General features: G+C 39.0%; 1 protein-coding gene and 1 long non-coding RNA gene across 2 annotated transcripts; one reads left to right on the plus strand and one right to left on the minus strand.

Annotated features, from left to right (window-relative positions):
- The first annotated feature begins 3,700 nt into the window (after nucleotides 1-3,700).
- Nucleotides 3,701-7,320, plus strand: LOC141442953 (uncharacterized). Its single transcript, XR_012452993.1, has 2 exons — nucleotides 3,701-5,544; nucleotides 6,640-7,320. It is a non-coding gene; the product is annotated as an uncharacterized lncRNA (long non-coding RNA).
- A 110-nt stretch (nucleotides 7,321-7,430) lies between these two features.
- Nucleotides 7,431-12,538, minus strand: LOC141442943 (uncharacterized). The gene is made up of 2 exons (XM_074108140.1): nucleotides 9,694-12,538; nucleotides 7,431-8,461 (listed from the first exon to the last, which is right to left on the minus strand). The coding sequence occupies exons 1-2, from the start codon at nucleotides 10,102-10,104 to the stop codon at nucleotides 7,526-7,528; spliced, it is 1,347 nt and encodes a 448-aa protein (XP_073964241.1). The 5' UTR covers nucleotides 10,105-12,538; the 3' UTR covers nucleotides 7,431-7,525.
- Between the last annotated feature and the right edge of the window lie 1,376 nt (nucleotides 12,539-13,914).

The raw sequence follows: 13,914 nt of genomic DNA on the forward strand, positions 1-13,914 counted from the left end.
CTGTGTATTTTATAAGCTAGCTGTGATAGCAGAGCATACTCAGTAACATACTCTTCAACTCCTTTATCAGTTAAGTGACGTAGCATTTGGTCAAGTACGGTGACATCTTTACCTTTTCGGAAAAAGCCGACGGTGATATCAGCCATGTCTCTCTTTAAAATCACAACTCGCGTGTCCCTTTCCCGGGTAGTTTCATTGAACGGAATTGTCACAGTTTTCAAAACCGATTCAGCTCCTTCAACCGCAAACAAAGCCATTCCCATTTCTGTCTCGTCGGTAACTTCTAAGTACCCGTTCCACGTGCAGACGCACAATCTTGGTAACGGCTCTTTGATGTCTTCGCACCTGAATGGGTTCAAGCGCCGCAGGCGTATTGGTAGTCATTGTTGGTATAATTCTAACGCTCGTTGGTCTCGGTTTCACAACCGTCCCGTAGTCTTGGCTCTTGCATTCTATTCAAGCTCACACTATTCCTTCCCAAAATAAGAAAAGCACGCGTTTCGACCACTCGTGCGTGTGTGATCTAGCGCTACGTATGATTTATCTCTGCTAGATACTTCATTGTTAGTCGCCTGTCTTCCAAAACCATTTTCTCAATTTTTTAAGTGGTTTGTGCATTAACTGAGGTAGATGGACAGCCGGAGCGGGGGTCGTCTTCACACCTAGATCTGCCTCTTTTAAACTCAGTAAGCAACAGTGGAATAGGGTAAAGCATCAGTGCCCACAGTTTGCTGAATGTCCAAAAAAAATTCCTTGGTAGTCATATTTTTCATACACAAGTACATTATCACGGCACGTAACTAATTTTTTTCCATAATGTGATGTTTTAGTCGATTTGTTTCACAAAATATCAATTTACTACGTAATGATGGGCACGATTAGAATAAAAGTAACGGTCAAATATTACATGACAATGACAGCTCAGAATAAAAAAAATAATAATTTAAAAAGTTCATAAACAGCCAGCTCAGAATTTTTGATTCGCCCTCTTCAGGTGGTTCTAAATTACCATAACTTTCAAAATACTCCACATAATTAACAATTTTACATAGGCTACCCAATGAGTGCCAGTTTTCAGAATAATCAAGATTTATAATACCACTTTTTTTTTTTTCAGTGGACTGGATGGTAGTTGATCCCTCATGAACACTCCTCTAAAATGCGGAATAGTTTTAGCATATTTCAGTATATCGAAATTAGTAAGCGCTCTTTTGAGTAGACTTGCCATTAGTTTTTTTTATTCACATAAATGCTTAATCCATTTCCATGTTCTTTAACATATCTTTAGCCACGCCTATACACAATTCTTCCATTTTCTGGTTATGTCGCTTTTATTGCTTCTACTGCTTTCGCGATTCCAGCCGCTCCGCCTGCTAAGCCTCCTGCAGCAGTCAATCCGGCAAATTTTGGTATTAAAGGTAGGAATCCTTCAACTTTTGGTACGAGTATCACTCGAGGAACGTTAACAGATGTGTTTGACTCTGAAGCCAATTCTCGGGCAGCAGCGATAGCTAACTCTATAGCAGCTTTTTTACATTGGTTTAAACTTTTTGTAATAGAAATAATTTTCTTGAAAGTGTTTTTTAATCCGGCACCATTTTTTACTTTTTTAACAGGAACTGTTTTCGGTTTCCGAGTTTTTTTGGCTGATCTAAGCTTCGGCATCATGGAATTTTAAAATATTTTAGCACGAACACTTCGTGTCGTGTCTTTGTTCAATATAGATTAGGAATAAAACCTGACTTATCTATCCAACTATTTACTTGTGAAGGCATTTAATATATAATTTGTTTCCTTTTTTCTTTAAAATTCTTTCTACGAGATAAATATTTGGATACTTGGGCTTGAGTAATTCTTGCGAATAAAATGAACCCAATATAGGCCGATTTTTAGTATCTTCTATGATATACGTAATCGGGTTAGTGTCTTGAACTTTAGCTATAGTAAATATTTCTGTGGACCAATTTGGAGTATATCCTTTTTCAAATACAGGCTATTTACTTTTCATCTAGTCTTCTTAATATTCTTCTTAACACGTATTCAGTAGTGACTAAAACTTCTGTAGAGTATGCTTGATGGTGTACGTAGATAAAAAGGCGAAGACTTTCTTAAACACAATTTAATGCCACAAGGTAATAACAGGGTAGCCGTGCGGTCAGGCTCACGTTTAACAGTTAACAGACGACTGGCAAGATGGCGCCGACACAAAAAAATCGGCGGGTGTGCCTAAAACACTACCCTCTTAAAAATACAATTAAAATAAACATGAGCGCGTCGCTAACAACTTCGTCACATAGATCACATACAAAATACTACACTGACATTACGACTAGCATCTCCATCGTTCAAAGCTTCTATGTTAATTTTTATTAAGTATGGTCCTTTGCGAATGTCATTTTTTATAACATAAGACGACAGCTTCTTCGTTTGGTCCTTAGTTGCAGTCTTCTTCGCTTTATTTTTAGCCGGCTAGGTTTGCTGTTGATGCTTGCCGTTTTTTATCAACTTTTTCCAAAAACCCGTCAACATCTTGTACAAAATAAAAAGGATCGTCCGGACCCACGTCGTGGAAAGGAGGACTCGTGTTGTTGTATATTTCGTCCAGAGCATTTTGTGATATTATATCATCACTGCCGTTATCCGCCATCATTTGCAAAGGAAAAAAATTAAGTTCAAAAATCACTATAATTTAAATATCGCGTACAAGTAGGTTTTGACTGACTACTTATGACTGACATCAATGCAACATTGTTCGGTTCATCCGCTTTGGTAGCTCCATCAGTAGACCCTTTGTAGGGTGACTGATTACTAACGACTTACATCAATGCAACATTATTTTGTTCGTCTGCTTTGGTAACCCCATCGGTAGGCCCTTTGGTAGTTGGTTCTCGTATAGGCATATTTCGCGTAAATCTGGGGTTTACTATTTCCGGTAACATACAGTCCATATAAAATTTAACCAATTTTTCCTTCATTTTATTATCCCAAAATGAATTATCCCTAGCTATAAGTTCAGTTTTCAGGGCCTCGTTGTCGCTTGACCAAACAGCAAACAAACATTGTTTTTTTTTTGTGTCACGTGCAACAGTCCCTGCACCTGAAAATAATTGGTGGCGCGCTGCTGCGGCACAAACTACCAACTGCCTACCCTCGAATCGACCCAATGCGCGCCAGTGTATCAATTCTATTTTTATTATAAATAGGCCAGCGTTTGACCGTAATCATACTTGATGGTAAGCGAATACGTGGAACTTACGTGGTTTTGCCTAATAAAAACAATAAGTTTTTAATTGAATACCAAACATAATATCTTACCATCAATGTCGCTATCAATGTCAACTCCAATATTAGTGAGGATATTTTTATCGATATCCATGACCTTTGTATCTATTGGATCCATCTCCATAATCACCTCCTGTTGTGGCGGATATTTTATAGCACGCACAATTCGGCACAAAACACCCTTTAGACCTCTGAAAAGTAATAAAGGTTTTAGATGCAGATAGGTATATCCAACGGTTCAAATAATTAATTATTTAACACAGCTAGGAACTTGAAAATACTTTTTTTTTGATTTTTTTTTTTTTTAAGTAGATGGGACAAATGAAGTCTTGAAATTCAATTTAAAGATTTAAAACTTGTTATTTTTGTAGGGAAATTTACTGCTTTGGAATGTGAATATGACCCAAATAGGTAAGTAATAATTTAATCGGAACGATCTCACATAAATCAACTGCAAACCCCCTTTTTTGGTTTCTCTGGTACAGGATCTGGATGTGTCTTCTTGATTGATAACGCTCAGGTTGATAATTTTGCTTGATATTATGGTTTCTACGGTCTTTGTATTGTGTATTCTTCTTGTTTGATTCGGTTTTGCCACGCCGCTAGTTCCCGTCGTCGCGCGCCCTTCCTTTGACCTCGCCGATACGTTCTTCGTTCTTCCTTGTGTATCGCGTTGAATTATTTTTGATCGCGTTGATTTGAACTGAGCGTATCCGGCTCGAAACTGTTGGCACAGGTTCGAGAATAACGTAGACACAGACTTGGTTATAACAGCGTGTATATTAAATGAAAATTATTACAAATTCTATGAAAAATTATATAGGAAGAAAGCGAGTGACCGCGAGCTCGCTCCTTGGCCGAATGATGTGGAGCCGCGGCGCGCGCGACTGCCTCGAGTTGTGCTGGTGTGTGTGAGATGCCAGCCGCACTCACACATGCACGGCGTTAACAAATGTTACAAGCTTGACAAAACATGTTGATAGTTATAGACACCCTCTTCAAACATGTATTGAAAAATTGGTATAGATTTGTCTACACAATACTACAATTTGCCATGGAGGCGATAGTTAAAGGAATTATGATACCTCAAATTAATAGATGTTTGATGGATATAGAAGAGGTTGAAACCCCTTATTCTATCTTCGCCGCGGTCACAATATTATTGGCGAATTTAAAAATCGGGATGGCGTCATCTAGCTCCTTTAAAAGTAATGAAAGCTTTTTCTATCTCGCTGACTTATGGCGCACTTTAAGATCTTTTGTATAAAAGACCTTTATAGCTCACGAAGGTTTTTTTCTCAAATATTAATGATGTGAAGAAAGAAATACTACAATTTACCATGGAGGCGAAGATAAAAGGGATTACAATAAAAAATAGTGATACCTCAAATTAATAGATGTTTGCCGGATACAGAACAGGCTGAATCCCCTTATATTCTATCTTCGCCGCAATCACCAAATCGGTGACGGATTTGAAAATCGGGCTGGTGTCGTCAATAGCGCCTTTAAGAAATTAGTGTCATGCATGTTGAACTCAGTTTCACGAAAGTAGTTTCGTTCGATATATGCTAAAGTAATTTCGTAAAAAAAATAGTGTCGTTAAATCCACAGTATTGCAGTAACCATGGCGCCATCAGCATCAAAGCTATATTTTTCTATATTCAATGTAGCTAAAGAGATGCTTATATATAAACTTAAAAAAAGACTATCAAGAAAAAAAAGACGTTGGTGGATTCGAGGATGGTTAACAAGAAGGCATTGGGTGCAATGAAGTTAGTCTCTGAATTAGCAGATGAAGATCCTGAGAGCTATAAAAACTATTTTCGAATGAGTGAATATAATTTATTTTTTACTGAGAAGAGTGTCCAATAAAATATCTAAACAGGATACGATATGTCGAGAAGCGTTACCAGCAAAACTCTTCTCGACATATCGTATTTATTTATTTCTATTATCGGGGTTGCAACCAGAAAATCTAAATCTATCTTTTTGTTTTTTACTTCCAATACTTAGAAATTCTTGCGTGAACACACGCTTACGTACCCCAGAAAAGGATGGTCTACTAGTAGAACTTGGGTCGACATTTCCAAGACCTTTTGTTAGAAGTGCCTGGGCCATCTTGGACACAAGTCGGAAAGTTATTGGGGTGAAAGATACTTTGGAGCAAGTAGACCTCTTCAGGAACACAGAATTGAGGTCTTTGCGTTGCTGCCACTGGGAAGACTTAGTAGTGATGGCCTGTAGCGAATCTAGGTCGTCAAGGTAAGTGCCAAACATTGCATGGAAGACCGCTTCCGTTGTGGATACGGATGACGCACCACTTTTCATTATGAAAGTAACTTTGTGAGTTTGGACAAAGTCTGTGTAACGTTTTAGCATGTCGGCCCCAGAAAAGCTCCACTTAAAATTGCTTTCTTTATTCCACATTAGACCCAATAGCGTCAGGGGGAAGTAGAATTTCTGTGTCGATCTAGCTGTTGTTAAAAGAAGTATGTCCCCTAGTTCTTTCATTACGCCTACCACTGCTCCTTGTGACTTTGCGTCCCTCAGACAATTAGATATTTCAGTAGCCATCGGAAGCATCGCAAGCGAGTTCTGTATCGCGTTTGCCACTTTATTATGATACTTCTGTTCCTGCACCATGAGGATACACTGAGCTAAAGGCCCTAAGCTTCTTACTACGCCTGTTCGTCGCTCTGGGGCTATCGTTATACCTTGCAGGAGGGGAATATGTTGATTGTTTAAACCGTATCCCGTAATATTTTGCACCCCCTCTGACTCTTGGCGTTGTGAGCTTCCAACTATTCTTCCCGAAGAATCGCGTTTCTTTGTTGCCACACCCTTTCTAACTTTAAACTTGGTAACGCCCGTCCTTACTTCATCAAAAAAGCTTTTAAAGAGGGTCATTATTTCTATTATCGGGGTTGCAATCAGAAAATCTAAATCTATCTTTTTGTTTTTTACTTCCAATACCAGGTCTTTAATTGCGACTTCTGCAGTCCCTACTTTAGCGATATAATAAAGGTATCTTTGATGCCCCGGCTTATCATTTTTCTCTTTGCGAAGGCATGTGAATAATGTCATGAGAAAACCCCCGATAATTCATCTGACACGTCAATGTCAATTTTATAGAGAGCCAAATCCCTACTAAGAGCAGCACCTGGAATACTATATTCTTCATAATTATGTCAAGAATGTCAAAAATCTTTCTTATCTCATCATCCCTGCTTTGCGTTAAATTTTCCTCTGCATCCATGCTTGTTCCTTGCCTTTCTCCCATCTTGAAAGTGCGTTTTTATATCAATTTATTGTTAGTTCCTGTTTTTTTTACATTTTGTCCTCTTTTACACCTTTTAGAGCACAATTTTAGAGTCAATTGAATCACTACCGCTCAAGAAATCGTCGACATAAAAATCACGTTTAATCGCTTCTCGAACACGAGCGTCCTGGCATTGATCAGCAAGTGAGACGAGACACTTCGTTGCCAGGTATGGGGCCGACGCCGTACCGTAGGTGACGGTGTTCAGCGTGTATGACAAGGGTTACACGATCAGTTTGGCGTCAGTTCAGTCCATCAGTTTGGTCCGGCTAAGACTGATGCCAGAATGATGGATGAAAAACACAGTTACACGCTCAGTCTAGACTGACAGCAGACTGATAAAACTTACGTAGTCAGCATTTGTAAAGTGAAGACGACAGTCAAGCGAGTCACCTGATCCTGCCAAGCCATGGATATTTTGAAGAAAAAAAGAGCCTGTGCTATTATAATTATCGCTTTACTGCTCAAGAAACGCGTAAAAAGGAAGCGATGGATGAAAACCTAGCTACAAAAAAGAGAACATTACACGCATCTTAATTTATTAAATTAAATACGACAACAGGATGAAGAAGAAGACTTCCAAAATTACTATCGAATGAAAGAAGCCTGCTACGATCATCTGTTGCAAATGGTCAAACCATATTTGGAAAAACAAGATACCTGTATGAGGAAAGCAATATCCGCCGAAGAAAGATTAGCTGTCACTTTACGATACCTTGCTACTGGAAGGAATATTAAAGATCTTAAATATTCTGCAGTAATGTCACCTGCTGCCATCAGTCAGTCAATTATTCAGACATGCGAAGTATTAATTTATGTCCTACAGCCTTATATAAGGGTAAGTAAAAAAAAACGATTTATTAATAATTTTTATTATTTTGCTTACAAATCAACAATGTAATTAAAATGACACTATGTAATTGTTTAGGTTACTAATTTAATCATCATATTATTATTCCGCTTCAAATTGAGCGAATAACGAACCAGCTGTATATTCGCTGTCTTGAGACATAGAAGATGGGGACGGAATGTGAAGAGTGTAGACCGGAGGTTGTGCGGGAGCTGCGGCTTGGGTTTGGGTGTAGATGCGTGATTGTGCTGTGACAGGGGTTTGAATATAGATTGGTGATTGTGCGGGAGGAGCTCTGGCTTGGGTTTGGGTGTAGATGCGTGATTGTGCTGTGAGAGGGGTTTGAATATAGATTGGTGATTGTGCAGGAGGAGCTCTGGCTTGGGTTTGGATGTTGTTGGAAGAATGCGTGGGAGATGTGACAGGGGTTTGAATGTAGATGGGTGATTGTGCGGGTGAAGCTCTGGCTTGGGTTTGGATGTTGTTGGAAGAATGCGCGGGAGGAGCTGTGACTGGGGTTTGGATATAGTTGGGAGATTGTGCGGGAGAAGCTGTGACAGGGCTTTGGATGTACTCGAGAGATGTTGTGTGTGAGTAGGAAGATAAGATGATTCAGGTGGAAATGGGCAAAAGGGAGATGGTGCAGGTGAAGGGGTTGATGTTACATTTATTTGAACTGAGTATCTGTGCAAATTTCCCAATTCCGCTTCAAATAGCACATCATTAATGGCCTTCTTGGCATATAATCTTTGAGTAGGGGTCAGTCGTTCTAACGTTTCTGCCCAGTCAAATGCTATTGAACGAGCACCACTAACTTGGGGTTCTGATAAATAATTGCATGCTCGTTCCAGTAATTCATTTTGTGTTTTAAGGACACTTTTCTTGGAACTAAGAGGAGGCGGTCTTGCGGGTGGTTGTGGGGCTGCCACGAATGAAGAAATAGTCGCAGCAACTTCTTGCTCTTTTTGAGCTTGATCAGATTCAGCTTCATTCTGATTATCATCACTAGCCTAAAAAAAGAAAACGTACTATATTAACTTCTACTATTTTTTTCCATTTCAGAAGCCGTCAAAAGAGGAATGGAAAAGAATTGCCGCTGATTTTGGTGATAAATATCAATTTTGGAATTCTTTGGGAGCTTTGGATGGTAAACATGTCAAGATCCAAAGACCAGAACACTCAGGGTCACTTTATTTTAATTATAAAGGTCATTTTAGTATCGTCTTGATGGCACTGGCAAATGCAAATAAGGAATTCATAATGATTGACGTTGGTGCGAATGGTCGAGTATCGGATGGTGGTGTCCTATTTTACACAAAATTCTGGGATCTCTATAGTAAAGGCGAATTAGATATACCAGAACCATCGCCATTGCCATACACAACCGAAAGTTTTCCTTTTGTTTTTATATCTGATGAGGCTTTTGCACTAGGGAAAATTTAATGAAGCCATATCCACAAAGTGCATGTATCAATAATAATGAGCGAAAAGAATTTAACAGGCGGCTGTCACGAGCTAGATCAGTTATTGAAGGTGCTTTTGGTATAATAACAAAAAAATTCGGTGTATTTCAAAAGGCAATATGCTTTGAACCACGAAAAGCCTCAACCATAGTAACGGCTTGCTGTTATTTACATAACTACTTAATGAAAACCAAATCCCGTCGCTACTTGGCATCAAACTGGAAAGTTACAAAAGCTACTGATATTGAATTGACCGATTTGGAACCCACTCCTACCCGAAATTCAACTAATGATGCCAAACAGATAAGAGAAAGACTCTGCCATTACTTTAGTCATGAGGGTAAATTGGAAATTAGCAAAAATGACCTTCAATAGTGAATTGAGAACATACAATAATAATTTAACAGCATTATACCTACTTTGTTTTATTTTGTGAGTTATTAACATCTACCTACCTACCTACCTTATTATAAATAAATAAAAATTTGGGGACAATCTTACACAAATCGAACTAGGCCCAAACTAAGCAAAGCTTGTAGTATGGGTACTTACTAGACTACGATATATATATATACTTATATAGATAAATACATACTTAAATACATAGAAAACATCCATGACTCGGGAACAAATATTCGTGCTCATCACACAAATAAATGCCCTTACCGGGATTTGAACCCGGGACCTCCAGCTGCGCGTAGGCAGGGTCACTACCAACTAGGCTACAGAGGTCGTCATTATGTACCTACACTATACATAGAAAATATGTTCTTACTTACCCGATCTACCGGAACAGGCTGCTCAAATTTATCCAAAAATTTAAGATATTCGAAAGTCCAACTTTTTGGACGGTATAAGTCATATGTACTAGACCCCGATCTTCGCGATGAAATAATTTTCTTCAGCTCTCTCCTGTAGTTGGACCGTAAAACGTTTATTTTTTTTTTGACATCCTCTATAGTTGCCCCGGGTTTAATTTTTATATATATATTGAGGAGTTTTCGCAAAGCGTCATTTCTCTTGTATTTATTAATATAAAAAGTATGGGTTTTATCCCATAACTCTGGCAAGGACTCGAATGCGAGAATGAATTCTTTTTCTATCTCGATTGGCGGTGGCGGGAGTGAAGCGCTCGGCAGCGGCGCGGGCGGCGGCGGCAACGCTTCGTCGTTTGGCACGTCTTGCTCCATTGCGTCGCGGACGGTGACTGACGCGAGAATGATTCGAGCGGTTACACGATCCAGTCTGGCATCAGTCTGATGTCAATCACAACAGAATGATAAAAATATTTTAAAATATTTAATTTTTGTCATTCTGGACCATCAGTCCGTCAGTCAACTGGTTAGACGATAATTCTCGCGTCATTCTGAGCAAACTGATGGACTGAACTGACGCCAAACTGATCGTGTAACCCTTGTCTTAGTTTTTAATTTTTCTGAGGGATCGAACCGAAATACGATTTGTTGAAGCGAACGTTGAGAGGGCTGTATTAACCCTTAACATGGCAAGACATGAAAGAATGCAGGTATCTATCACTTGTAACGTTTTTAGTGACAGTTGTGGATTAAAATTTACTATAATGAAGAAAGAAAAAAAAAACCATTCTGAAAGTAGGTTTTTCAGGACGTCCGTTAAAACGGGACATTACCAAGAACCTTATAAACTGATTGCCCTCAATGTTGTCCTAAAAAACGGACAATGCCATCATACAGTTAAAAATAATTAAGTGTCGACGGGTTAAAAAAAAAGGAATTTATTATAGTTGCAATTATTTTTTTATTAAAATACTATAAAATGACATATGAGAAACAAAAAAACTACTTTCTTCAAGGGTTGTGACAAAACAAAACAAAATATCTTCATCCTGGCTCTGGTCCAGGAGCACTGCGGATTAGTTGATGAGTCCAGCCTCGCGGAGATGTTCTCTTCCCAATACACGGAGGCCGAGGTGGGCGCCGCCAAGGGGCTCCTCAGTAACACCACTTGCTTGACTTCTGTGGCGGGTAGATTCTGTGCAGAGTTCTGGTCAGCATCTCAGCTGTTATCGGTCCTGCACTACCACATAAGCAAGTATTGTTACTATGAGTATCTGCATCTTCATTAAATTCTGTCTCAACAAATGCAGTGCCTTCGATAGCGCTGTTAAGGTCTATGAAGGAAGACAAAGTGTCAAAATCTCTCATTTGGTAGGCTTGGGCAATACAGCGTAAATATAGTCTGCGCGCTGCAATCAGCTTGCCTTTCAGGCACTTCCAGCGTGACACCATGGAGATCAGATGACTTACATCCAGCCTGATATATACGTGCCTGGTAGAACGCTGGATTGTTTGCGAATGATGTCATAGCATCGCTGCAGATAGTCTTGTAGATCACTGCAGCGCCCAAATATTTCCGCTACGGCATTTACTAATGCACGACCAAAATCGCATACAACAATAGGCGAGCGGGGTGCGCCTTTTGCCAAAATCGGCCTCGAAAAATGAGCAATTATTAGAGACCGTTGATCCGCGGAAACCATCTGGAAGACAGGTACACTTCCTTCCACCAACATGCACTGATAGAGAAATACATGAGGATCCTCCTTGTGTCTCCGCTTTTCAATGAATGCCACCTGATGCGTCTATAGACAAAACCGCATTATCGTCTCTTTTACTTCTGGCAATATATAATTGCTGCTGTTCTGTGGTCCAATAGATGCAATTAAATTTTAATAGAGAGATGCTGTGTATAAAACCTGCAAATTAGCGTTCGCATATTTAAAACCATGTAATTTAAGTAAATGCTGCTCTTTGGCTTTTCGAAGGACTGCGGCATTGGGGATTATTGGAACGTTGCTCCCGCCAAATTTTTTCAAGCGTCTAGCCTCTTCTCTCCGGAAAGTACCAGCATGTTTTTTTCCGTCTATCAATTTCTGACAAGTCTTGACACGTCGTTGTCCCCTTAACTGACGTTTCTTTTTACCAATGTGCTTTGTGGTTTCGATATTTTGAATGTGACAGCTAAATACAACGTACACCAGTAAACAGCGCGTAATATCGAGCTGTGGGTGACGGCGTGACAATATTATTTTTGAACGCAAATACGCAATCCACGCCTCTCTGTTGCTGGCACAAACGTTCGGCCAGAATGTCTGTCCAGCCTTCCTTAAATTTCCAGTGTCCGTTAGATATTTTATTTTTTTGGTCCCATTTTCAACCAGTTTTTAGATGACAAAATTAAACGTATGTTTTTTGATGTGTAGCCACTACTGGTTTCGAGAGCTGTATGGTTACACGTGCTTCGGTCATTGGTTAAATCGTAATTTGGTACTTTATCAGCGGGTAACGTACAGCCATAGTGTTTGCAAACTATTTCTCTGAAGCCATTCCTGTTTTCATTCAGAATAGTATACACGTGGCGGGCAGAAATATGTGAGTTGCGTAATGCCATGTTTTCAGCAATCACGGCATATACTTTATTGGACGGAGGATACAGTGTTCCATTGTCGTCGACGGTTCGACAGTTATCGTAGAGTAAAATTTGTCTTAAAATATCTTTATCGTATGGCATTGTGTCAAAATGCGAATGTTTTATAATGAATTTCAAGACAAGAAAAAACTACAAAAACCTCGAAAAAGAGGGGGGGGGGGGAGCAGGGCGGCACTAGGGCAAGCAGTGCTAGGACACAGGGTGAATATTTGTACCTATTTGACGTAGCACAAAAGGATGAATAATGTGCCTTGCTTCTTTATTTGAGTAATAGTTTTTTTTGTATATCAAAATTAGGTAGGTACAGACTAATAAAATAATACGTAATTATGTTTTTGATAAATTTTAAGACATACATTGATTAATACATGAATTGGTGCGAGATTTACATGAAATTTCGCTCTACGACTACACCGCGGTTGGTAGAAGGTACCAATACTTAATAATAATAAACCATGAAACTTGGCATTTAGGCACTTAATAAGACTTCATAAAATAATCATCAGTAAAATAATGTCTAATTGTATAATAAGAACCAGTCAAGTTAAAGTTGAACTTGTGCATGAAGGGGTCCATTTCATTATTAAGAAAAACGGTAAAAAAATTGTGTCTGTTTCTGTATGTGTTCATGACACCTCAACACAGGCTATGCATGTGGTCATTTATTATTATTTGATGGGTTATAGAGAAAAAATGTTGAGCCGCTTACCGAGTACAATGTTGTCGCATTCCACACATCGACTGCATATTTTCATTTGCTTGCAGTTTCTTGCAAATATTTTCACATTACAAAAATTCCATTGTAACATGGCAAACCTCCGCGGTGCGCAACTGGCCGCTTACAGAAGAAAAAAATCTAAATTCTAAATTATTGATACTCTTTTGTTTTTTCCTGTCATTGGGCTCTACTATTTGGCAAGGCATAAGCCGAAATTTGATTTTCTTTACAAGAAAATATTAATTATTTACTCGGTGATAGCTATTTCACTGACTACTACTTGTAATATAAGGGCTGCCACTATTGCAGCCCTTCCTTTTTCCTGCTGAATTCAAATCATCATCTCCACTTCCTCTCCGTTCTGCTGCCTCGGAGCAGATCGCCGTCGCGACTGGACGCTTCGAGGCTACCTCAACACCCTGCCCTGTTTCCCTACCTATCCTACAAGTCTCAGGCCAGTGTTTTTTTAAATTTATCTACAAGAGCAGTGCTGACTGAAATAATTGTATATATTTTCTTTTGTATTATATTTTTATTTTGTAACCACACGCCTTTTATTTCTCCGACCGGCTAGCCGGTTACATTGGCGCCCAAGGGTTGTTTCAGTCAGTACGTGAGTCTTACATTTGACTTGGATTAGGTTATGTACATAGCGCTTGTAAATACTACGTGTACATTAAACGTATTGTGTTATAAATTTTATACTTTTACAATATTTTTGTACATAGCCTAATTTTCCAATTTGTTCTGTTTTTGTGTATATCTTTGTTTCTTGTGATTTTGTGTTAGGAACTTATGCTTGCTTACGTATCGA

This window comes from Choristoneura fumiferana, chromosome 26 (assembly GCF_025370935.1).
Source record: "Choristoneura fumiferana chromosome 26, NRCan_CFum_1, whole genome shotgun sequence".
Taxonomy (NCBI): Eukaryota; Metazoa; Arthropoda; class Insecta; order Lepidoptera; family Tortricidae; genus Choristoneura; species Choristoneura fumiferana.